We start from the raw sequence: 25,029 nt of genomic DNA on the forward strand, positions 1-25,029 counted from the left end.
GCCTATTTAAAGGGACAAGAGTAATTAGTTTGGGCCTGTTTTGATCAGCAAAGGATTAGAGGGAATCATCTGGGTTGTTAGGTGCCCTGGAGTTGAGGATTTGGGTGCCTCCTAGTTCTGATATCTGTACATCTTTTCCTTGTGTGGTGTTTAGTGGTGTAGTAGAGGCCATCACCCTGGACCATCACATCGTCCTTAGCATGTGTAGGATAGCACGTAGATGTCACCTTTTTGACGACATAGACTTGCACACCAAGATTTTGTGGCACCATGTGGATATATTATATCTTCCAATTTAGGGTCATTGTATATGAGTTTTTTTTAGTGGTTCTTATATAGATTATGATGACCTTCATATGTGAAACGTTTTCATTTCACATTTTAGTATAGTCTATTATATTCATGCAATTTTTTGGTGACCACTATATAGCTTATAGGGTCATTGTAGGTGAGTTTTTTTAGTGGTCCTTATATATGTTATGATGAGCTTTTGTATATGTGAAATGTTTTAGTTACCACATTTCAGTATAGTCTATTATATTCATAAGATTTTTTGGTGAAATGTTTTGGTTACCATTCAGTATAGTCTATTATATTCATGAGAATTTTTGGTGAGACCACTATGTAACTTATGGGGACTTTTGTATGGAAAGCATTTTGGGCACCACATTCTCATATAGTTTTCAAATGTATTCTTTTTTGTGTATAATGTTCATTCACGATTCTAATTATCATTTTAGTCATTTACAAAATTTTCAAGTTTTGAGAGAGAGAGAGAGAGAGAGAGAGAGAGAGAGAGTAGGGGATGATGAAATCTATGAGAGAGATTGGATATCCTATTGAATTGGAGTGGATTTGTGCCTATGTCCAACCTATCGTCTTGGGATGAACCCAACAGGTTGGTAGTTTTGCTACACTAGAGTGAAGACACTGCATAATTTGTTTACGACTTGGTGATGTAAGTCAAGTTGTCATCATTGATGTTATGATACCCATCATTCGTGTCCCAAAGTGTAAGCTTTGGTGGGACATTGATGAGAAGACGGTAGGGAGATGCATAGCCCAATTCACATTCCAATTCGTGAATGATGGAGAAGCTCTGTTTGAGCATTTGAGTGAAATTGTCCTCAACCCGTACCCGTCGAAGACCGATGAGGCAATCTTCGACCGATGAGGCGACTCGTGTACTGAATGTTGTGAAGGGCACCATTTTTTAAAAGTGAAGGATATCGCCACCCATCCTAGGAGAAGGTGTGTAAACGTCCCATGGCCCTAATGATACACGCTCGCCAACTTCCCCTCGTTCAAACTTTCGTTTTGATGAATGGCGCTGCTCGTACAGTCCGAGAGAATCCTCATGTGTTCCTTTGTTAGCGTTCTGCCATATGCGTATTGGGCCACTTCTGCACACTCCAGTAAAAATGTGGCGTGATGGAGCTTTCGGGGTTAAGGTTTTGGCAGCAGGAACAATGTCATGTGCATACGGTGATCGCTGTTCTAGGACTAGGGTTTTTGAAAATGATTTCTTCTGTTCTAGTATCAGGGCTTGCACCATGTGCGATGGCAGAGCAGCGTTGTACACGCGGCTAACCGCATCAGATGCCCATGGCAACAGGCCGGTCCAGAAGGAAGGAAAAAGCATTTGCATGGCTTGATGATGAGACACTCACAGGAGAGTCTCTAGATGTTGAAACTCATCACAATATGGCTCCAAAAAAGAAGAGAGGCTTGCAGTTGAGCAAACTGTACTCATTTGCATGTGGAATATCACATGCTGCAGATTCAGACATACACGACACAGAATGCCAGGGATTTTCGAGGGTAGTACATTGCAACCATCCTGAAATGTCACCAGAGTACAGTTCCAACTATGTCTCCACCACTAAGTACAACATGTTCACCTTCGTCCCAAAATCACTTTTCGAGCAGTTTCGGCGTGTGGCCAACATCTACTTCCTCTTTGCGGCTGCATGCTCTCTGACACCAGTTGCACCCTTCAGTCCTGCAAGTCTTATCTTACCTCTTGTTTTTGTAGTGGGAGTAAGCATGGCAAAGGAAGCTATGGAAGATTGGAGGCGATTTTTACAGGTACTCAAACGTTACGTTGTCCTACCTCGTCTCCCCCTTTGTCACACTTCAGAGGATACCAAATAGTGAATGCACATGATAGCAAACAGCCCCTTTGGATGCATAGCAGAGGGAAGGTCTGTTGAGCTGAAAGTGCTAATGAAAAAGACAAGGAATCCTTGATCTAGCTATTCTACATATGAAACAGCTCTAAAAGATATTGCTATTTACTCTCTAAATACTTTTGCCTAATTCCAAGCCCTATTGGCTCCCTAATCCTTAATTTAGCTATTCTACATACAAAACAACTGGTAATTACTGTCTAATTACCTTTGCCTTATTCCATGATGCCATGCAAACATTCCACTAATCCACCTTGGATTAATGGAATGTTTACATGTTGAAATTATCGGGTTCGCATGTCTGTTGTCTCTTGGAAAGGTAAGAGTTTACTCATGTTTTGTATTTGAGGGGAGGTGTGTGTGTTCTCTTTTTTGATAAGTGAGGGGAGCAATGGTTCTCCTCCCAAGTTGTTGTATTTTGTAAATGGTTGGTTTGCTCCAAGGTCATTTTGTGAGAAGTGATGGTAAAGATGTTGAAAAAATTGAGAGATGTAAGCAGTGATATGCTTAAATCCACATGGGCTAATTGAGAGTCATAGGTAATTCAGAGGTTCTAGCTTTGCTTGAGGTATTTTAGGGAGTGAATCTTGGAGATATTTTGGGTTTAGAAGCTCCCTCATTGAGCTATTAATTTATGTAATGCATTGCTCATTTTAAGAGCTTGATTAATAAGAATCGTTCTAAGCTTGGCACCTTGATTAGTGTGCCATCGTTTAAGTTTAATTTGATCCAAGTAATTGACTTAATCTTCTATCATGAAGTTTATCACTTGCTTTGATCCATCTGAACCTACACATTTTTAAGTTGGTATCAAGTCCCCTAGGCTAGTCTCATGATTGGAATGTATTTAGGATTAGAATTTGCAATATATCTCTCAAATTTCTTTGTGCATTCTCTAGTCGCTCTTGGTCTCCTTCCGCGTTGTAGCAAGCATGTAGCTTTACATTGCTCCTTGGCAAGTAATACAATTAGCTCACGTGAAAAGCGAAAAAAAGATATATTAATGTCTTCAAAAGACCTAGAGGGTCTATGAGACCAAAAAGATAGTACAATGTATCCACGATGAGTACTGAACCATGGAAAATATAAAATTGTGTGAAATTAGCTACATAACAAAAGTATTCATGTGATGCTACATGGTGCCAATGTGATAGGGATTCCATCCTTCTCCAAAATAGAATGCAAAGCAGCCATAAAATCTCCCCTCTGTGATGGGAGCTTACCATGTCACCGAAGAAGATCCTGGGTTTGCAACTACCGGGTGGAGGGATGAGGCCTTTGAGATTTGGGGCATTTGGCTCTCAGAAGGGATCGTGCATGCTGTAACTTCCCGGGGTTTCGCAAAACACTTGACCATTAATGCAATTAAACACTGAAATTGGCCATTGCCTTAAACATATGCCACTTAATCCACAAAACTGTAAAAGAGAGATGCGCACAACTAACACCGCATAGAGGTAGAAATGGGCCGACCCCCCCCCCTTGAAGTGTTTTGTTACCCAAGGAGAAAACATCATGTAAAAGTTGAGGGCCATACTCTCCCCATGGGAGATGATTATCCATATACAAATCATAACACAGTCCAACACGAGGCAACCATAAAAGTCAGCCGGTACACAAGTTGTAGAAATGCCGAGATAACAATATAAATCATATACCTCCGTGTGGGTACTGATTCTTCTCCAAAAACCACGGGTCTTCATGTGATAGAGCTGGAGTAGCAAGTACAACTCTCCATTTAACTGGTACAGTAGGTATAGTGGCTGGTACAACAGATACAAGGGCTGGTACAACTGGTACAGTGGTTGGCATAGGAGGTGTAGTATACTGTTGGTACAGCTGGTACAATGGTTGGATACAACAAGTACAAGGACTGGTACAGTTGGTACAGTGGTTGCTACAACAAGTACAGTGGTTGGAAATCATAATAAAATGATTAAATACCCTTGCCTTCGGTATTCTTTGCAATGGAAGCCTTCAAAACAATTGCCAACAGTCGGTATACTTCATGGGCAGCCGTCAAGAGAGAGAGAAACGTCAAGCCTTCAAAACAATTGCCAACAGTCGGTATACTTCATGGGCAGCCGTCTTGAGTAGCCATCATTAGCGTAGCGGTAGAGGCAGCAAGAGAGGCTCTCCAAATGAAGAGAGAGGGCTCCAATTTATAGATTTAGGGCTCCCATGAGTGAAAATGGAAAGAGTAGGCTATGATGACAAGTGGAGAGTCACACAATAGTTGAAGTGACAAGTGTGAGGCCACTTGTGTCACTTTAATCCACTTTCTAACAAGTGTTAGGCCACTTGTCTCACTTTGGTCCACTTTCTTGCCACACTTCCCAATCTAACAGAAGGGTCTTTTCATAAACTTTCTCTCTAAAAATATCCCAATTTGTAGCCCATTTGTCATAGGTACTTTGGCAACTTCTTGGTATTTGCTCAATTCTAGACGTAATGATGCGAACAAAATTTCCATCAGAGTCAGGCCGAAAATAGCAACTCTCGTAAATTTTCCTTTGTATTCGAGGATAATCCCCCATTCCCAAAGCTTGTACTTTCCAAATATTTAGACGTCTTGGAGTCCAACAGACCCCTTTCATATTGGGAAATGTCCAGGCTGGTGACACATGCTTAGTGCGGGTGACACCCCGTGTACGTGGTGCCAGAGGATCACATGTCTATCTAGGCCGTTGTGGACATGGTTAGTCTTGTTGTTGCTCTTGTTGGGTCAGGATAGTTGGTGGCTGTGACCCAAACAAATTTGTGACGGAGGTTTGGGAGGCGCACCTCACTGACACTCTCTCTCATAATGCTATCTAAGCTTGAGCTCTCTGTGATGGCGAAGTTCGAGTAAATACATGTCTAAACACCTCTGATCCTCATATTGCATGACTTGTGAGAGGGGATCGAATCCGTCCAACAATGAAATCTCCCTCATATCTCATAGTAGGGTGGGCATTGAAAGCTGAAACAAATAGTGCTCTTTGTTCTCCACCTCACCAGTGGTGCATACCCTACATATACGTGCATCTTGTGGAATGCCCTCTGCTATGCCAGACTCAACCTTGACCCTAGGGTGATGTGAAGATACCCTCAGTTGGCCAATTGCTATCCGCATGGCATGCGGCATGTGCATCTATAAGTACCCCTGAATCTCATAGTATATAGGACATCGGCATATGTAATGATCCTCTGTCTCGAGCTCTGTGTGACAAAGTTGGATTGGAGAATGGAGTTTACAAGCTTTCAGCACTCTCTCTCCCAGGTCCTCAGGTTTGTGATGAGTGGCAGTCTGGTAATGGCCACTTGAGTGTGGATACGCTGCAGATGTAGGCTTTCCGGGACCAGATGGTGGATAGCTTGCCAGTAGATGGCAGCAGTTGGCAAGAACTTTCCAGTACTGATGTTGGTAGTTCTTGTGTTCGTGAGTCAGAGGAAACTGAACAGGTAACTTATGCTCTGATGTCTCGTAGTATTCGGGACAAAGAACCTCATGTAGATGAGGATGTTCTTTCCACGGGGACCTTTCGGAAAGCTAGGCAGGTGGCAGTTGATTACTTGCAGAAGGAGGTGCATACTCCAGGCTTTGTGGTTCCGGATTCAGAGGGGGTGGTTGACAGGTTTCAGAAGGCCTGGCATGGTCTTCATCAGGTTTCCAGGACTTGTTTTTGCACCGTAACAGGTGTTGATCCTTGTGAGCAGTGTGATGCCTCTTTGACTCAGAAGCAGAATGGTTCATTGATCTGGTTGATGGACACCAGATTGGACGGGAGCTTCCTGATGAGGCAGTTGAGCTCATGGTTGCGGATGACTCTTTGGGAGGCAGGATTGCGTTTCCTGTGGTTTCTGCGGCATGCGAAGGATCATGGACTCTTGTACACAGGAGGGGGATTGTTGGATGGAGTCCGACTCCACGGTGGGAGTGACTCAGTTTGGGGAGGAGATCCGGACACGAGGAGATCTACTTCAGGCCTAGGAGCAGTTTTACGAAGCAGTAAGAGGCAGTCATCTTTTGCCTTGTCGCGGACAGAGGCAGAGTACCGGGCTGTTTGTGATGCTGCTTGTGAGGTGGTGAGGATGCAGAGGTTGCATTGCAGGTTTGGGCTTCCACTGGAGGAACCCATAGTCATCCAGAGGCGCTTTGTTCGTGAACAGATCGTTGCTGATGACATCTTACTAGAGTTCTGTTCGACGGAGGACAGTACGGTGAATCTCTTCACGAAGTCGCTATCTCAGGATTTGCTCAGGCGGCACCCTAGCTCTCTGTGGTTGGTTTCACAGCCAGGAGCTGAGAGGGGGTGTTAGAAGTCATCTCCTGTCTATTTTTATACACCAGGGCCTTTGTTGTGGGTGTGCCCGCCCTTATGAGGTGTTTTCTCATTTTTCCCCACTCTCCGCATTTTTCCCCTATTTTTTCCATTTTTTTTGTGGCTTGGGAGGCAGCCCTAAGGTGGCAGGAGGACCCAGTAGCTGGCCGACTGATGGCACTGGTCCACGACTCCATTTCTGAGATGGCCGACTGCTGACCCCTGGCTGACTGGCCGTTTTTTGCTGGTCGTGGAGATTCAGGACCAGTCGGCTGCCTGTAGCACAGGCCGACTGGCATATGGGGCCATATAAATAGGCCCCCAGCCCCTCATTCCATTTTGTATCATACTACGGGATCTTCTTGTGTATATAGATGTGTATATAGAGCAGAGTTACACGCCTCTCTCTCTCTCTTGTGCTGTATTTTTTTCTGCATGCGTTTTTGCTCGTGTTCCCAGATCTGGTCATCATCTCCGCTGCGTATTTTGACAAGGGTCTATAAGAACATGAGTCATACAATGAGACCATGGGTATACTGAGCCATGGAAATAGTTACTGAAAGAAATGAAAAACAACTATCACTAGTGTATATACATGTGATATACTAGTGGCCCTCTGAGAAGTATCATGTTGAGTATGCTTTTTGGTATGCTGTTTCAATACTACATCCCTATGATGTCTGAGCTCATGGCCATGCAACTTTGATCATCATACTGCATCACTTGTGTGAGCGGACCAAATTCCTCTTAGAAGAGGCAAAGGAATCTCCCTCGTATCTCATAGTAGGATGGGTAGCTAAGCATGTAGTGCACCTCATCCCTGTCCTGTGTTGCATACTCTACATATCCAATCCTCATGTGAGGTATCATCAGATCTTGACTCGGAGGCAGTGAGAGGATACCTTGAGCTGGCCAATCACGATATGTGTGGCATTTGACATACGTATCTATATGTATCTCGGCATCTCAATGAATCCAAATCCGGTGAAACTCTGAAGACGTGGTCCCTGTAAAACTAGGATGTCGTGTCAAGCTCTAGGGAAGGAGACACCCATGTTTGATGTATGTGATGCCGTAGTGGGTCCAATTGGATAATCCAGTTGATCTCTTGCCATGAGAGGTCCAAGAATGGAGAGTCTAGACTATATTGAAAAGGGGGAAATGATCCATCCGGGGGCCATGTGCATCAAATCACTGGGCTACCTCTGTGTACCATGCTGGCGAGGATAATGATGACTACGGTGTTGAAGAGGAGGGTTATGTCAAAGTCACATAACAGCAGCCTACATCTACAGCCCTAGGCTGCCTTCATGAAAAGGTGGTATACACCCAAAACAAATCCTAGTCTAAGACCCAAATCAAAGGAGTTGAATGATCTAACACAATGAGCACCTACGCCTTTTATAGGCTCTTGGACTTCTTGGAGTGCTGGTCGACCAGCCGACTGGTCACATAATCATAAATGCAGTGCCAACTGGTCATAATCCCATGTACTGATGCGCTTTCAGCTGCCCTGTCCTCTGGTACAGCCGACATCATCCTTCTTGCAGCCAACAGCATCCTCTTCATGGCCTCCATGCCTTGCTCCAAGTCTACACTTGCCTCTTCATCATGCATGGCAACGCTAGTGTGCCCTATGTCTTCAGCTGCTCCCAAGCGGAACCTTTCGCCTTCTTCCCTCCCCTGCGCTTCTCATTCCTTGCCATTCCACTCGCTGGAAGAGAAACAAAAGCTTTGCAAAAATCCACAAAGCAATAGTATACATGTTGTTCCTATGACCTCACCGCCTGCATGATTGCCGTTTGCATATGGGCAGAAAATGATACCATGCAATGTCCATGTACTCATAGTTTTCAGCCTGTAACCATTAATGTGTCAGAGTGAAGATATAATCTAGGGTGGAGAAATTCATGTTGTTTCTGTGACTTCGCCTCCTCGATGATGGCCTGTAGAGTGAAGATATGATCTAGGGTGGAGAAATTCCTTTTGAAGCCTGCTTGACCTGATGCTTTGTACCCCAACATCTCAGCTATAATGCTGATTTCCACCTACACTGCTCTGTAGATCTTGGGTGGAGAAATTCCTTTTGAAGCCTGCTTGACCTGCTGCTTTGTATCCCAACATCTCAGCTATAATGCTGATTTCCGCCTACACTGCTCTGTAGATCTTGGCTATTGTGTTGTCACATGCACCATGCTCTGAGGTGCAATATGACACACTGGCTCATCGACAGTGCTATCCTCAACAGAATTTTAGTACCTTTTTTGGAATATTTGTCATACGCTGTGACCCTATTCTATGACATGTTAGGAACGAGCTACGTAGGTCAGTCTCCCAGCCTTAGATTTTAGGGTCAGTCCCTTTACGTGCTTGGAGAACAAGGTCATTTGAGGATTAGGGCATGTTAGTCATTTCATTAGGTGCATACACAAAGCAAACAACAACATGTAAGTTTAGGTTCATAGGCCAGATCAGGCAGCCCCTAAAACCCAGTTGTCAGCCCTTCAGGGCCTAGAAACCTTGTCGGCCAGGTGTAGTTGCAAGTCGGCCGACATCAAGTGGTGCCACATCAGCTAGGCCTCACACAAGACAAAAGTGCAAGCATTTAATGCTAAATCAGCAGGTCATGGGCATTTAAAACAGGTTGACATTAGTTTTTCTCGAGCGACCAGCAACACAAGGCACTATATAAGCAGCTCCTCATTTCATTGCAAAAACCATCTCATAAATCACTCTTCAGTCATAGAAAATAGTGCAGATATGTATGCTTAAAGACCTTGGTCTTTTACATGCATAAATCTCAGCCAAGCACCTAGTGCTTCAGTCCATATGCAGCCCCGAAAATTGCTTCAGCAGTCAGCCTTTAGTAGTGCATCTTCCTCAGCAGATCTAGGTGTGCGTAAGGCTATTCGAAGTGGTTTCAAAGTTGGCTCCATACCGCTTGATGGTTCACGAGGCGGCCGGTCTACAGCCTCCTTGGGTTTGGCACTCTCAGTTAGTCAATTCTTAGTATGTTCTCTGCATTGTAACAATTTTCTAAAGTAATAAAGCAAATACTCTATTTTGCGGGAGAGGGACCTTCAATGGGTATATTGGGACCCAATCTAGTGTCGTCTCTTCTCTCTCTCTCTCTTCAACTCTACCTACTGTGTATAAAAGGTTTAAGTTGATTGCTTCATGCTCACTACATAAAGGTATAAAGAAGGTCTTGTCATGCGTTACACAATCTAGCTAGTTACATGCTACATTGGTATTAGAGCCTGTCATAATCCACGGGGATTGGAGCACTCAAGGAATCCCTCACATGTACAAGGATAGAGAGCTCTCAGAAAAGGAGCTGAGTGTGCGTTGATTTATGTCCGCACCCAACTGTCTGTTGTTCAATCTGCAACCCCCTTAGAAAAGAAGTTGGTAGGTCTCCTTCCAAAGTTCCAAGACATCATGTTGAGGGACGATCTCACATCGCAGCTCCCACCTCTCGTCCTAAGGATCATCGCATTGAGTTGGTCCTGGGGACAAAGCCGCCTAGTAAGTTCCCCTATTGCCTTTCTAAGACATTGGAGGGCGAACTGGAACAATAGTTATCTAAGTTCTCTGGGGTGGATTCATCCGCCCATCATCTTTGCCGTTCGCTGCACCCATTTTATTCGTGCAAAAGAAAGATAAGATTGCATGTTTATGTGTGGATTATAGGGCACTCAACAAACTCACAATCAAGAATAAGTAACCAATGCCTATAATAGAGTACATTCTTGAGCATCTTAATGGTGCTAAATATTTTTCAAAAATCAACTCAAAAGTGGGTATCACCAAGTCCGCATTTTTATAGCCGACATTCCCAACATGGCTTTTCGGACCAAGCGTGGCCATTACAAATTCGTGGTCATGCCAATGCACTAGTGACATTCAATAAAATGATGTCTCGAGTATTTATTGAGCTAATTGGGAAGTGAAACTACACTAGCAAGGTGTGAACGTCCTTGGGCACCATCTCGTGAACAATACACACGTCAAGACTCAACACTCAAAATGTAATAGCCACAATGCACAAAACGATTGAAAGATACATCATTGCACAAGATAATGTGCAAGAGACAAGCACTACAGAGTACATCACCAATGCCCCCTCCCCCCCCCCCCCCTCCCCCCCCCCCCCCCCCCCCTCTACTAAAAGTTTATTATTGGAGTATTTAATATGTAAAAAGTTCCAAGGGCTTGCTAGCCAAATAATCCAATGCAATGCAAGTATGAAGACAAATTACCCAAACAAAAGTGTGTTGGAGTAGATTGTCGATGATGGACCTCGTCGAATGAATCAAAGTAGCATGGCCACCAGTCTCATACACCTAGAGGGAAGTGAACGCAAAACTGTCATTCCGAGACCACACACAAACAGGCGCTCTCCTACTATAGTCTGGCTCACACCCTCGCAGAGACTGTGGCTCAAGCCTCCCCGGTGCAAGGACACAGACAGGTACATGCACACGAATAGGTACAAGTACACAAACATGTTTTAATACGCGGTTTCCAATATCAGGCACTACATGCGGAGTTGATTCACAACCAGTACATCTGGTGCAGTAGGTGCTATTGTAAGTACAGTAGGGTTTCCAGCAGGTGCGGCAGGTACAATAGGGTTTCTAGCTGGTACTGCAGGTACATAAGGGTTTCCAGCAGGTGTACTTGCGGTCACAGTAGGGTTCCAGCCGGTACTGCAGGTACAATAGGGTTTCCAGCAGGTTTGCTTGCAGGTACAGTAGGGTTTCAGCAGGCACTGCAGCCTCTAGGGTTTCCAGCCAGTACTGCAGGTACAATAGGGTTTCCAGCAAGTGTACTTGCAGGTACGGTAAGGTTTCAACAGATGTACTTGTAGGTACAGTAGGGTTTCTAGCTAGTATTGCAGGTACAGTAGGGTTTCCACCAGATGTACTTGCAGGTACAAGTCGGCACCAAGTACAGGGCAGCCAGGCGTGTTATCTTCTTGGTGTTGATTTTGTGCGAGAGAGCCCAGCAATGATGCGCTTCTTTTCTAATGAGAGAAAGGGAGAGAAGCACTTGTGGGAGAGGTTGGTGGAAGAGGGTAGAAGGGGTCCAACCCTCCTTTGACATGTGGCAGTGCTCACCTTTAATGAAGGTGGGCAGCTTTATAAAAATGCTTCACCCCCCATTAGGGCCACATGGGGTTTAAATGGCCTAGGGAGGTACCCACGGTTTGGGCTGGCCACACCTTGGCCCCTTGGCCCAGGGAGTAAAGGTTATAAAACCTTTACAAGAATAAACAAAGGTTTAAGTCAATACTTACCACTTGTTCACATGCCACAAATCATGTCAAATTATAGGGCAAACGGTTCATGGGTGGGCGTCCCCTACCCGTCAAAACTGGACACAGCATAGCAGGAAGTCACATCAAAATAAGTCACGTGAAATCAGTTTCAAGCAAGAAAAGATGCGTGCACGTGCATTATGCAATGGATAAATCTATTGTTCCTGGAATCTGTAAATAGCAGGTCTTCTTGAGCATGGAATTGGCTCAGTGGGAAGCCTAAACTGGGATCCTTGACAGTGGGTTCCACGTCTTGGCCACACTATGGGTGGCATGAGGCTTGGCCTCCTGTAGAGGTGACATGAGTCTTGGCCTTGTGTGCTATTTCTTTTGACCAAGTATGTGCAAAGATATTGAGGCATATGTACGTGCATGTATTACATGCCAAAAGGTCAGGAAAAAGGCTCCAGGTTTGCTTTAGCCGTTGCCTATTCCCTCGCAGCCATGGGAAAGTATTGCAATGGACTTTATCATGGATTTGCCTCATACTCAGCAAGGCAATAATGCTATTTGGACCATTATTGACACCATTGTTGACAAGTTTAGCAAGCAAGCACAATTCTTGCCAGTCAGAAAGACCATTAAGCCTGAGCATATGGTCAAGATATTTGTGGCACAAGTGTTCAAACACCATGGTATGCCTAAGTCCATTGTGGGGGATAGAGATCCTAGAACTACGAGCCTCTTTTGGATAGCTTTGTATGACAATATGAGCACTAAGCTCGACTTCTTGTCGGCTTTTTACCCCCAAACGGATGACAAAGTGAGGCTGCAAATTCAACTATGTTGATCTCCTCAAATGCTATGTTGCAGATCAGAAAACAACTTGGGAGGGCAAGTAGCCATAAGAGTGTGGATGATATCACCCCATAAAGTACTAATGCATTGAGACCCAAAAATCTAGACACCCTCAATAGCCTCCGTGCATCTAGTTCTCCAGATCTGCCATGCTGTAATACTGGCAACAATCTTCCAACTGGTGTCAATCCTCTGTCTAGGGGGTGTATAATCAGAGTGAGGAACATCCTGCAATAAACCAAGCTGGGCAATACCTCTACGAATGAAAAAAGCAGAATCTATACCACTGCCCTCATAAAAAAGCTACGGACCGGACTGGGAGAGCCAAGCAACTGCCCCCCAAGTCACATGCATGGCTCGGCCACTCAATTTGCCCATAAGTTGGGCTACATGACCCCAAATCTGTTGTGCAATGCTGCATCCCCATAGATAATATTGTACGGACTCAGAATCTGCCGCACATCTAGGACAGGAAGGTGCTACACCGAAAACTGATCTCCACTGATTGGTGGGGAGACCACCATGTAAAAATAACCAAAAGAAATGAGAGATCTGGCTCCTTCTGTATGAGTGCCAAAGTCCATGCCAATAACTGCACTGTATCACTGGAGAAATATCATAGCTCTCCCAATGAGGCCTGAGAGTAGGGATCCTATGCATCTGTCGAGTGAGGAGAAGCTTGGCATTCCGAACAGTGAAACTGAAAAAAGGAAGGTTTTTCAAAGGATCGAAGGCATCAATCCACTCCCACTCTCCTGGATCCCACTGAAGATATCTGATAGGATTGCCACCATCATATAGCCACAAACACCAAGAGCCACGAGTCACTATCTGAGGAGAAGGATCAATGAACCACCAGTGCTTCCCCGAGCGACCAACAATCCTCACTGGACTAGGCCTAGTATTTGGGATGATCTCCTCCATACTACATCTCCTCAATCTCCCACTAGGCATGATAGAATAAATGAGGCAATTTGTATCCTCCTGGCCCGGGCGAGCAATGACCTGCAGAGGTGTGCCTATCCTCGAAAAAACTCCCACCCAACTCGGATGATAGTCTCCGTGAAAGGTCCCAGAAAGCCACTCATGCGGAATAGTTGCATCAATCTGATCAATACAAAAGCGAGAGCCCCTAAGATGCTGAGTGGATGCAACTCTCCGATCCTCCGGAAGACTCTTAAAGGTCTTCCTAGCAAGAACTGTGTAAGTGCATCTCTCCCATCCTGACGATTGCATATAATGAGATGCACCAAGTGGCCGACCAGCCTCATCCCTAATGAACTCGTTCCACATAATAGGTTGTCGGTCAGCCTCGTCCAAAGACCTAGGAAGCATTTGTTGCAAAAAATATCTCATGCTTCTTCATGCTTTGACAATGGCTGCAATAAGAGGGGAAGATGGTGCCCTAATATCAGCCTCTGTGAACCAAAAACGTGTGCTGGGCATCCAGTCTCTCCCAACCCTGGGTGTACATCTAGAAATCTGCAAGAAAAAATCCTTCCAAGGCTCAGTGCTTGGTAGGAAACCTCTGACCACAAGTTTGTAAAGCAACGCCCTGCACTGAACATCCGGATCGATAATATTCAAGCCCCCCTCTCTTTTGGGCTGAATAACTGTGAGCCAAGCTACCCTGGCACGAGTGTTTGAGGTGCCATCCAAGCCCGGCCGACCAGAGAAAATTGCGGATCAATCTCCGCAATTGGCCGATGCACGCACGAGAGAAGCACCAACAAGAGGCAATAAACCAAGCTGAGGCAAGCAAAACGTGATTAGCCACTAAAGCTCTGGAGGCTAAATCTAATCTCCTCGAGCTCCAATGGAGGAGCTTCTTCCGAATGCTCATAAGTACCGGAGCAAACTGCTATGCAGGAGAAATATCAATCCCAACTTGGCATCCCAAATATCTAGCAGTGCATCCTCTGCTGATCCAAGTAAAACCAAGCTCTGCACCCCAATCAACTCTCGGTGAATCACTAACCCAAAAACCAACAGATTTGTGCCAGTTAATGAGTGCCCCTGCTGCCAACCAGAACTCCTCTAGTGCTACGTGGAAGGAACATAAGCATATATGTGAAGCCTCCAAAAACAGGGCTGTGTCATCAGGTAACTCAGAGTCAACCAACTCCTCATGACTACGAAGAGGCAACCTCAATCCTGAAATACCAGCATTGGAGCGGAGAAAGATGCTCATGGCCTCTGCAACTATGATATATAATAAAGGGGCTAATGGGCAGCCCTATCATACTGAGCGAGAAATCTGAAACCGCTCTTCTCTATCACTGCAAGCAAGAACTCTACTGTGGGCATCACGATACATGCATGAAACTCCCTTGATCCATCTTTGAGAGAAGCCCATATGACTAAGAGTACCCTCAAGGAAGTCCCAATCCACTCTATCATAGGCCTTCTCAAAATCCAAGAGCAAAATGGCTAAGGGCTGATTGCTCGCTTTAGCCCATTCGACGGCCTCCCAAAACGAGAAAATGTTATCAAAGATGCTCTTGCCGTGTAAGAATCCATTCTGGGTATCATGAATAACATCTTGCAAAATTGGCTGCAATCTGATGCTCACTGCCTTAGCAAGAATCTTATAGGCAGTCCCAAGTAAGGTGATAGGTCTCCATTGGCCAATCAATGTCTTATCCCCGCTCTTAGGAATAAGATAAAGAAACCCCTCAGTGAGAGAAGAAGGCATAGAACCTGTGTCCCACATCTCCTGCAAAGCCGATGTGATCTCAGCCCCAATCTCATCCCAAAAAGTAATGAAAAAAATAGGGGAGAGGCCATCCTCCCCTGGACACTTACCATGAGGTATGGCATGAAGACATGACTGAACTCCTGCATAGAAAAAGGGGCATCCAGAGCGGCACACATCTCCTCAGTGAGGATCAAATGTGGCAATGCATTCCAAACCTTCCTTTGTGCCCTGTGTCTCAAATCAGAATGCGGCTCAGCACTAAGAAGCTGGCAATAGAAATCGGTGGCAATGTGTCTAACCATAAGAGGATCTGAGTGAAGAGTGCCATGTAAATCTTGCAACTGCCTGACACTATCTCTGGCATGAGATGGGCCGTGAGAAGCAAAGAAATGTTTGTTACATCTGACACCCATCTGTGTCCAAAAGGATTCCTGGGCATGGAAATGGTACTCCGCGCGCTGCTCAAGAGAGTGATGAAGTTATGCTCTAACAGTACATAAAGAATCTGCAACCCATTGAGCATGAGGATGTTTCTCGTTCTCTTTCTGCAAGGCAGCCAATCTACGTCTAATAGCTCTTTCTAAGTCCAAGGTCTCTTGCCTCTTAGACAGGGCACATGTGTGATAAAAGTCACTAATATCACAGAGAGCAGAGGCCAGGCTTTGAGAGGCCTGTAAGTCATGAGATCTCCAAATATCAAGCATACGACGCGATAGCTCTGCATGAGAGACCTGTAAGTCATGAGATCTCCAAATATCAAGCATACGACGCGATAGCTCTGCATGAGAGACCTGTAAGTCATGAGATCTCCAAATATCAAGCATACGACGCGATAGCTCTGCATCTGAAAACAAATGATCAGGGATGCGTACATGGGGTGCTGATCCATGGCGATTCGGATCTCTAATACATAAAACCACTAGGCAATGATCCGATTTGGAGGTGCTTGTAGCAATCAAAGTATGTCCACCTTTGTCAAGCACCCAATAAGATCAAAGCTGAAACAGAGATACAAACACCATCCTTGGTACCAACAGCCGGCGACCAAAAGGTGTGTCTCGAGAGAAGCTTGCCTGATCTCCCACACTAACTAGCATCTAGTTTATGCTCTTGCAAGAGCAATATATCCACAGGTCCACTTGTGACTGCACAATGAAGCTGGGTTTTTACAATTTGTTTCTGTCGACGCGGAAAAAAACCCCCAAGACCCTGAATGTTCCAAGAGACAATCCTCATAAAGACTTAGAGTAGGAACGACCAGATCTCGTGGTCGACGAAGGACCCCCTTTAGAGGCGGAAGTACTTCTCGCATAGGTAAGGGAGGGAAAATCTGACGATGTAAACCTTACCTCTCTCTCCCACTCTGGGGAAAAGCTAGGGCTAGTTCTCAGAACTGGAGAGGTACCATGACAATGCGAATGTGCAACATCATCCTCAAGGGTACAATCATCCTGTAACTGTAATGCAGCATCCTCTTGTGAGGGATCCAGATTATGTGCCTGCAAGGCCTCATCCTCCAAAAAAGGATCAACATCCTGTGAGGCAAGAGCTCCATAGGGTTAAGGGTGCTCCACAGGGGGTGTGGGTGAAGGGGCAAGTACGGGGGTCTGAGGGTGCCTGCCATCCCTGTCATGTGCACATTGTGTATCTACTGTGTGCTACACGCACGCAAGACTAGTCTCGAGGCTTGGGGAAGCTTGGAACTAGGCAGGCTGATTGACGAGCTGAGTTAGGGATGTACTAACGGGCGGGCACCCAAGTATGGACGGGCGGGCGCCCAAGTGTGGACGCCCGATGACCGGCCAAGAACTTATAAAAGGGTGGCCAAGGTTAGTTATTGGGATATAGAGAATCTCGCGAGTTTGTGAGAGCTCTATGGTCTTGGAGCCTGGATCTAGTGCAAACGTGCACCTGCTTTATGCAGCCGAGGCCGACAGCAGTCTCGAGGCCCGCGAGGGCAGCTTCGTGGCGGTATGGGACGTCGTGAGGAGGAGATTGGTTGGTACGTCATCCTAGTTAGCTCAGCTCGTGGCTCGGTGGGGACAGCCAAGACTCTGGGCTCGCCCACGGCTGTCATGGTTGGGAGGTGAGTCAAGCCTGCACCCCCTTGCTTGTTTGTTTGTTCGTTTGTTTGTAGGTTTCGAGTCTCGAACCAATATCGATCATGAGGAGATCCATGGGGATTTGACAGTGGTATCTGAGCGTACCTCGTGAACGAGCAAGTCGGTAGGTAGAGAAGATGAGGTCGAAGAAAGGTATGTGTTAAAAAGCTTGCTGTTTTTTCTGTACATACTGCTGTTTTCAGATTCAGTATGTGTTGTTTTCTTCATCAAAGACACCCATGTTGACGGGAGATGGTAGATGGTAGGGTCGCTTGCTTTGCAAGGAAGAGGAGAGTCGTTTGTGCAGTCATACGCAGGAGCAAGTTGGGTGAGAAGCAGAAAACAGAAAAAACACTGCTTTTCTGGTTTGAACGAGTGAGAGAAATGAAATGAAATGAAATGAAATGTTATATTAACGTCTTCAAAAGGCCATAATGACCTATGAGACCAAAAGTTACATCATGGTGGATCTGATACAATGTCTGGATAAAAAAACCCAGAAAATGAAAAATAAAGATGATACTACTGGCACCTAGAAAATGAAACTGGAACTGGAAGGTACACTATGGAGGTACCTCCATCTCATAATATGTGCCGCATCGGACACTGGCGGATCTCCTCAATATCCTCTGTGGTCAGCACCCTGACTGGGTGTCTCGCATGCCTCGCAAGAATAATCCGAATCTGCCGCTGCAACCTCCGTCTATGCTGGGATGCCCTCCTCCGTGGTCGTGGGCGTCTGGACCACCCAAGCTCAATCGCACGATCAATCAGTGTACCCCTGGTGTGGGCGGTATCCATGTCCTGCTGCTGCTGTGGTCCATCTGGTGCAGTGATGGCCGGACTAAAGAAGTCTGTAATGTGCCTCTGAGTCTGGCTCTCTGTGCGCCTAAGCAGGCTATCTCTATGTCTCCGCAGCTCAAGCAAGAACAATCCCAAACACCTCTGGTCCTGGTACCCCATGACTCTGGAAAGTGGTCCAAAACCCTCTCTGAATAAACAGTGGAAACGACCACGTATCTCATAGTATGCAGTACAATGGCATATATAATGCAGCTCTGTCTCTGGCTCCCCATGGCATACTCGGCATATCCTGGCCTCAGCTGGTATACCTCTATATCGGCCAATCTCAATCTCAAGCTGGTGTGAGGATGTGCGAATCTGACCAATAGCACATCGTACTGCATGAGACAAGTGTACATCCATGTAACTGGGTCTGATCACAAAACCATCTGCTGTGAGCTGAAGAAAATGTTCTCTGTAGAAAGCCATCTTCGTGCCCAGCTCCTCAGTCGGCTGTATCCATGTCCTCCTAATGTCCAGCTGAACTAAATCCTGACGGATGAGTCTGGTAATCTCTGTCCGTGTAAGAGTGAGAGAGGGTGCCTCCAGAGAATACTGGAAGGGAGGCAATCTGTCCATGCTAAAACCATGTGCCTGGAACCAAGATGTCATCTGTCCATACCAACAAGCCGTGTCTCCCTGTAAAGCTAACTGTCGGGAGGACTCCAGGGCGAGGCGTGCATATCTGTCTCGGGGGAGATCCCACAAGCCATGTATGTAGGAGACTGATCTCGTAAGAGCCTCAATCGCCAGAGGGGCAGCCGCCAGCTCTGCTCGAATAATCTCATGAGGTACCACAGCCTTGGCTCTAATAAGCCTAGCAATCATAGATACCAAAGGCCTCTCCATACCTCTCCACCCGCCTGCGCTGTGATGGCCCACTGAAGGTCCCCATATCTGCACTCCATAAAGCATAGCTGATGTCACTAGAGTGTCAAAAAGCCAGAGTTTTGTTCGAGGTTCCTGAAACTGAACCTGCGAACACATCCTCTCCAAACCACCCAGGGCTGCATGTGCTCTAGTCAATCTAGTCTCTGCTGCTCTCCTCATCGAAAACACTGGCCCACTGAATACTACCCCAAGATATGTATATGCATCTGTATACTCCACAATCTCCTGCCCATATGTAAATGTGGAAGCTGATCGCCTAACCCACTGTGGCGTGGTGTTAAACACCATAACCTTGGTTTTGCCAAGGTTGACAGACAATCCACTATCATGTGCAAACTCATGTAAAGCATCCAGATGACGCTGCATACCCTCAGGAGAGTCAGAGATCAACACAATATCATCAGCATATAACAATAGTGGGATCCATGTACCTGCTAGCTGGGCTCCTCTGTCCCCCAATCTCTCAATGTAGTCAGAAGCCTCATCCACATACATACCAAACAGTGAAGGAGATAACGGGCAACCTTGCTTCACTCCTATAGTGGAGTGAACCAAAGTAGAGACCCCCTCTGGGGTGCGTACCTGTCCTGCAACTGATCTGTATAAAGCCATAATTCCCCATATGAGCTCTGTGGGTACCCCCATCTCCTGTAATCGCCTCATCAATCTGGCTCTGGGCACTGTATCAAATGCTTTGCGGAAGTCCACAAAGCTACAATAAATCCGTCGCCCATGCGACCTGCCCTCCTCAATAATGGCCCGGAGAGTCAAGATGTGGTCAAGAGTAGAGAAACCTCTCCTGAACCCTGCCTGTCCCTCTGCTCGAATGCCAACTCTCTCTGCCCATCTACTCAACTGCTGCTCAAGAATGGATGCATACAATCGTGCTAGTGTGTGACCAATCATAATAGTGCGATAATTCCCTGGCTGCATAGGGTCCCCTGACTTGAAGATAGGCACGATGGTGGACCTACTCCAAGTCTCGGGTAAGCCTTCGCACATAGCACGATTGAACATCACTGCTAGAAGCTCTGCCAGCATGTCTCTCGCATGAATAAAGTGCTCAGCAACCAATCCATCGTGATCATATGCTCTCCCAGTCTTCATCCTATCAATGGCCTTCCTTACCATCTCTGCGGTAAAGAAAGTACATGTCTGTGGGCATGGTGCTGGCGGGTCAGGAAAAGGTGTCTGTCCAGGAACTGTATATAGAGATGCTGCATAACTACCCCAGATCTCTGTAGAAGTGATGGCCAAAGCAGGGGAGGACTCATGAAACAGACGCCAAGCCTCCCTCGAATCCTGGCTCAAGAACAGCTGGTATAATTCCTGCTCTAGCTGAGCAAGGAAGGCCCGCTTCTTCCTTCGCACAAGGCGTCGGAAGGCAATACGTGACTGTCGGTAAGTAGTGACTCCCAAAGCAACCTCCCGCTGCAGTCGGGCTCTGGTCTCTCTGCACTCCTCATCATACCAGCTGTTCTGGGGCATACATCTAGAATGCTGTCTCTGTCCAGGCTGAGTATGTGGATATGCCTCTCTCGCTGCATCATGTAAAGTCTCTGTCAGTATATGGGTCAACTCCTCCAAAGGTCTCCCTGGCTCCTCTGTGTACAGACGTCTATAAATCCCATCTGTGTAGACAGCATCAGTCTCTGAGGTAAAAGTATATCGAGTGTGATCTGCCCCTCGTGTCCTCTGAGCTGTGGTAAAGTGAAAAGAGATAGTCAATGTCAACAATGCATGATCCACTACTACCCCAATGGGCCGAGATCCAACTGTGAAGTCCTCAATGCATGAAACAAAGCTGGGCATAGCCATAACATAATCCACTGTGCTAGCACCATGTCTATGTGGAAAGCAAGTAAATCCAGCTGCTGACGGAAACCTCTGCAAGCCATTAAGTATGGCCAACCCATGCGCAGTCCCCATATCTACCAAATATCTCCCATACTCTGTGCACTCCACATCCTGTGAGCTTCTGTCTAATCCCATATCCAGAGTGTCCAACTCTCTCAGCATCTCCTCCGAGGTATCATAAAAGGCTGTCTGGCGGTTGCCCGTCCGGGCATTAAAGTCCCCTAACAGGATGATGTCTCCATCCCTAGAGAACTCCCATATGTCATCATCTAGCACAGAGAAAGGAGACTGCCCTCTAGGTGCTGCATATGTCGATGTACTAGGAGCAAAATAGCATATGGCAATATACAGGAATCTGCCTGTGTCGGCCCTCAGTCTCACCCACATATATCTGGCCTGATCATCTCTCCGAACTATGTGTATAAGCGGTTGCAGCTCCTCCCTGAAAAGAACTGCCACCCCTCCTGATCCTCTACTACTGTGTACCGATCTCGTCCCTACTCTGCAAGCTGTCTCCCATCTGTATCCTGTCACCTGTGGCATCATCTGACCAGGGGCCTGGTGAGTCTCCGAATAGAAGACTATATCTCTATCTCTAAAGCTGTCCTCAAAGGCACCTACATCAAGTCTGAGGGATCCATTGCAGTTCCAGGCTGCCAGCTTTAATTTGGTCCCATAGGTCTCGCACCGTCATGTAGAGCGTCGCTCCACGATGACCACCCTCCCTTCTCTATAAAATGCTATCTTACCCTTTTCTCTTGCTGCTCTAATCTCTGGCATGACTTCCTTCATATGTGCAAGCTGTGAAAGAGTAAGATCATCACCAAGAAAAATGCCTGTATTCTTTAAAGTGGGTCGTCTCTTCAAGAACTCCTTCTTCGCCTCAATAGAAGGGAAGCGAAGTATGAGAGCTCTTTCCTTTGATGATTCCCCGTTGCCTCCGCTCTTTTTGCCCACTCTCCAGGCTTTTGCGTGTGTCGGACTGTCAATCCCCATCAACACCATAAGCTCTTTCACCTCCTCTTCAACTTTATCCCCGTCTTTAAGGCCGGTAATCCTCACATGCAAAGCACGTGTACGTCTTCGTTGTTCCTCTTCCAAAGTCATATTAATGATTGTAGGTGTAGGGGTTGTTATCTCCTTACCTTTACCCTTCTTGGCGACCTCTATCCACTTCTCCGCTTCATCCATCTTCTTTTGCGTCTTGGTGATGACTTCCACCCATGAGGAAGTCTTTGCTTCCTGTTGCTTCTCTTCTTCCTTAATTGCCCGTACTTGTTCCTTGATAACCTTGAGCTCTTCTATCATGGATGGCTGAATTTCACCTTCTTCAAGTCCACCATTTGCCTTGGCCTCTGCAAGCTCCCTCTGAAGAGCTGAAATTACGTCTTTGAGCGTGTTGACTTCCCCGTGAAGGTCTTTGACTTCCGCTATGAGATCCTCCGCGAGCGAAGAGAGATGCGAAGGGTTGAAACGTGGTGGCGTGCTGGACAACGTGCTAGAGGTCGTGATGGCGCCACGTTTGTGGGCAGCGTTGTGGCGGGCGAGTACACAGTCGGCCAAGAAAACACATTCGCACACTTTCGTGTGCAAACCTTGTGCGCAGGCGGACTTGTACGCAGGCAGGGAAGCAGGCGGCCAGGCCTGCCAAAGTAGGCGGCCAAGCCTGCATGACCAGGCGGCCAGGCATGCGTAGCCAGCCAGGCAGCGCCCAGGCCAGTCCTGCATAGCTAGCCCAGGCCACGTGGCCCTGTGGCCAGGCGTACTCGAGGGTGGCGCAGTCTACCTATGCGCACTTAGGTGCCGGCAGGAAGGGCAGCGCAGGTTGACGTCAGCGCCAGCAGCACACGCCGGCAGTTAATCCAGGAGGAGAAAAAAAAAAGGTGAAAGCACACGTTTTTTTAATGGGCTTTCGCTTTTTGGAGTTTAAATTTTTTTTTTAAAAGTTTTAAAAGACCCCTCCTCCAAGGTTTCAAAGTGTTTTTTTTAAAAAGAGTAGAATATATATATCCATATATATAATATATATATATATATATATATATATTCACAAAAAAAAAAACACAAAAGCAAAGCAAAAGCTAAGCCTAGCTTTTGGAGATTTTTAGCTTTTGGGAAACCTTTATAAACCTCCTCAAGTGGGCCTCTTCCACACATCCCTCAAGTTTTCAAGCTCTCAAGCCCTCAAGTTCCCTTGCACTTTCCTTGTGCAAAGATCGAATTTTCTCTCCACGTCCCCTCTTCATGATGTCGACCCAAGAATTAGAGTTGGAGTCCCTTGTGGAACGCGAAGGCTTGCCGGCTACGGAAGGTACCGATGCCGATCTTTTTGACGACTTTGTGTCAAAATCAGATTTCCAAGAGTTCAAAGTAGCTCTCGAAGCTTCTTCGACGGAACGTCAGGCAAAAATCGCAGCCCAGATGCAAGCTTTGCAGAACTCCATCGCTCTCTTGACCACTACCCTCTCTACTTTCTCGGGTATGGATACCTTGCTTTAGCTTTAGGCCCCAACATTACTCCGGAACCGTTCGGGGGCGAGCAAAAGCAGCACACCAAGGAGATCGTGGACACGTGGCTACACAAGTGGCAAGTTCACTTTTAGTTTCATCCATATGATGACGGAAAGAAGATCCAGTTAGCAGCAGGTTTCCTGTCCGGCAAAGCTTTGCTTTGGTGGAAGGAACTCAACCCTAAGCCAACGACTTGGGCACAATTTGAAGACGTCTTCAAGAAAGAATTCCTCAAGAAAGAGGATGATTATGATGTTGTTGCCTGGTTTTCAGCTTTGACCATGACCTCGCAGCACCTCACTTATGAGGTCTACCTCTAGAAGTTTCGTGACTTGCAGATGAAAGCTACAAAGATGGATCCCACTACTCTTTTGGGGTTTTTTGTAGCTGGTTTACCAGACTCGTACCGATTACAGGTTAAAAATAACAAATGTAAAACATTGGACGAGGCCATTCATTCAGCTCGTATCTATGATGATACAATCGTCTCTTCCAAGTCGAAACCCGTTACCGAGCAGGGGAACAAGCATAAAAGAAAGTTCTCCGCACCTATGGCTAACACGACAGAAGGGAAGTCTTTGGACCAACCTTCGAAGAGTTCCAGTTTGACACCAGCGAAGAAGAAATGACTCCTTAGGGCTTTAAAGCTCAAGAAGGAAGGACGTTGTTTTATCTGCGAAGAAAAAGGACACATGCGTAACGAGTGCCCAAAGCAAAAGGATACCAAGACAAACGCAGGACCCAAGCCAAAGGCAGCTAACCAGTTGTTTTTGACAGGTACGTCAATTACTGTACTTTCTCGCCCTAGTACTTGTTCTGATTGTCTGTTCAATTCTAAAGTATTTGGCTTGAATGATCTTCTCTGAGTTTATGGAGAAGTGAATGGCCATAAGATTCACATTCTTTTAGACCCTGGCAGTTCACACAACTTTGTTAACTACAAACTTGTACAGAAATTGAGTCTTGATACGACACTAAGCGACCATACCTATGAGGTACGTCTACTTGCGGGAAGGCAAGTATGGGATCGAAAGGTGGAGATGCTTCCAATCCAGATTCAGGACTACAAAGACACTCTGGAATGCTATTAATGCATCTGGAAAATGTAGACTTGTTTTTAGGGATTGAGTGGTTTAAGACTCTTGAAGTCCAGATAGATTGGTCTAGTCATATTTTTTCTTTTCAGCATAGGGACACCAAGTATAGTATTTTAGGTGATTGTATTCATCTCTCTCAGGGACCTCTTGTAAATACAATTGATTTTGGAAATATAATGGATTCTTCTTTGTATACCGCTTTCCATTGTGTATTGATTCCACTTTCTTCTTTTCTCATCCCTTCCATGGATGTAAATGAATTAAGTGTGTTTAAAAGCTAAGAATTACAGAAGATACTTGATTCGTTTCACGACGTATTTCCTAAGAAATTGCCATCGGGTTTACCACCTGAACGGGTAGTAGATCATCGTATTGACTTGATTCCTGGTGCTCAGCCTGTGAGTATTCCACCTTAT

At 46.1% G+C, this 25,029-nt stretch overlaps 1 protein-coding gene across 1 annotated transcript in view; it reads left to right on the forward strand.

The window, feature by feature from the left end:
- The first annotated feature begins 1,181 nt into the window (after positions 1 to 1,181).
- Positions 1,182 to 25,029, forward strand: part of LOC147631816 (putative phospholipid-transporting ATPase 9) — a 152,620-nt gene continuing 128,772 nt past the window's right edge. Inside the window, exon 1 of the mRNA XM_086808344.1 lies at positions 1,182 to 2,088. Coding sequence (XP_086664470.1) covers positions 1,600 to 2,088 — 489 coding nt within the window. The 5' untranslated portion in view covers positions 1,182 to 1,599. The remainder of the gene's footprint in view (positions 2,089 to 25,029) is intronic.

The sequence above is a fragment of the Cibotium barometz genome, chromosome 14 (genome assembly GCF_041138505.1).
Source record: "Cibotium barometz isolate CiBa-2024 chromosome 14, ASM4113850v1, whole genome shotgun sequence".
Taxonomy (NCBI): Eukaryota; Viridiplantae; Streptophyta; class Polypodiopsida; order Cyatheales; family Cibotiaceae; genus Cibotium; species Cibotium barometz.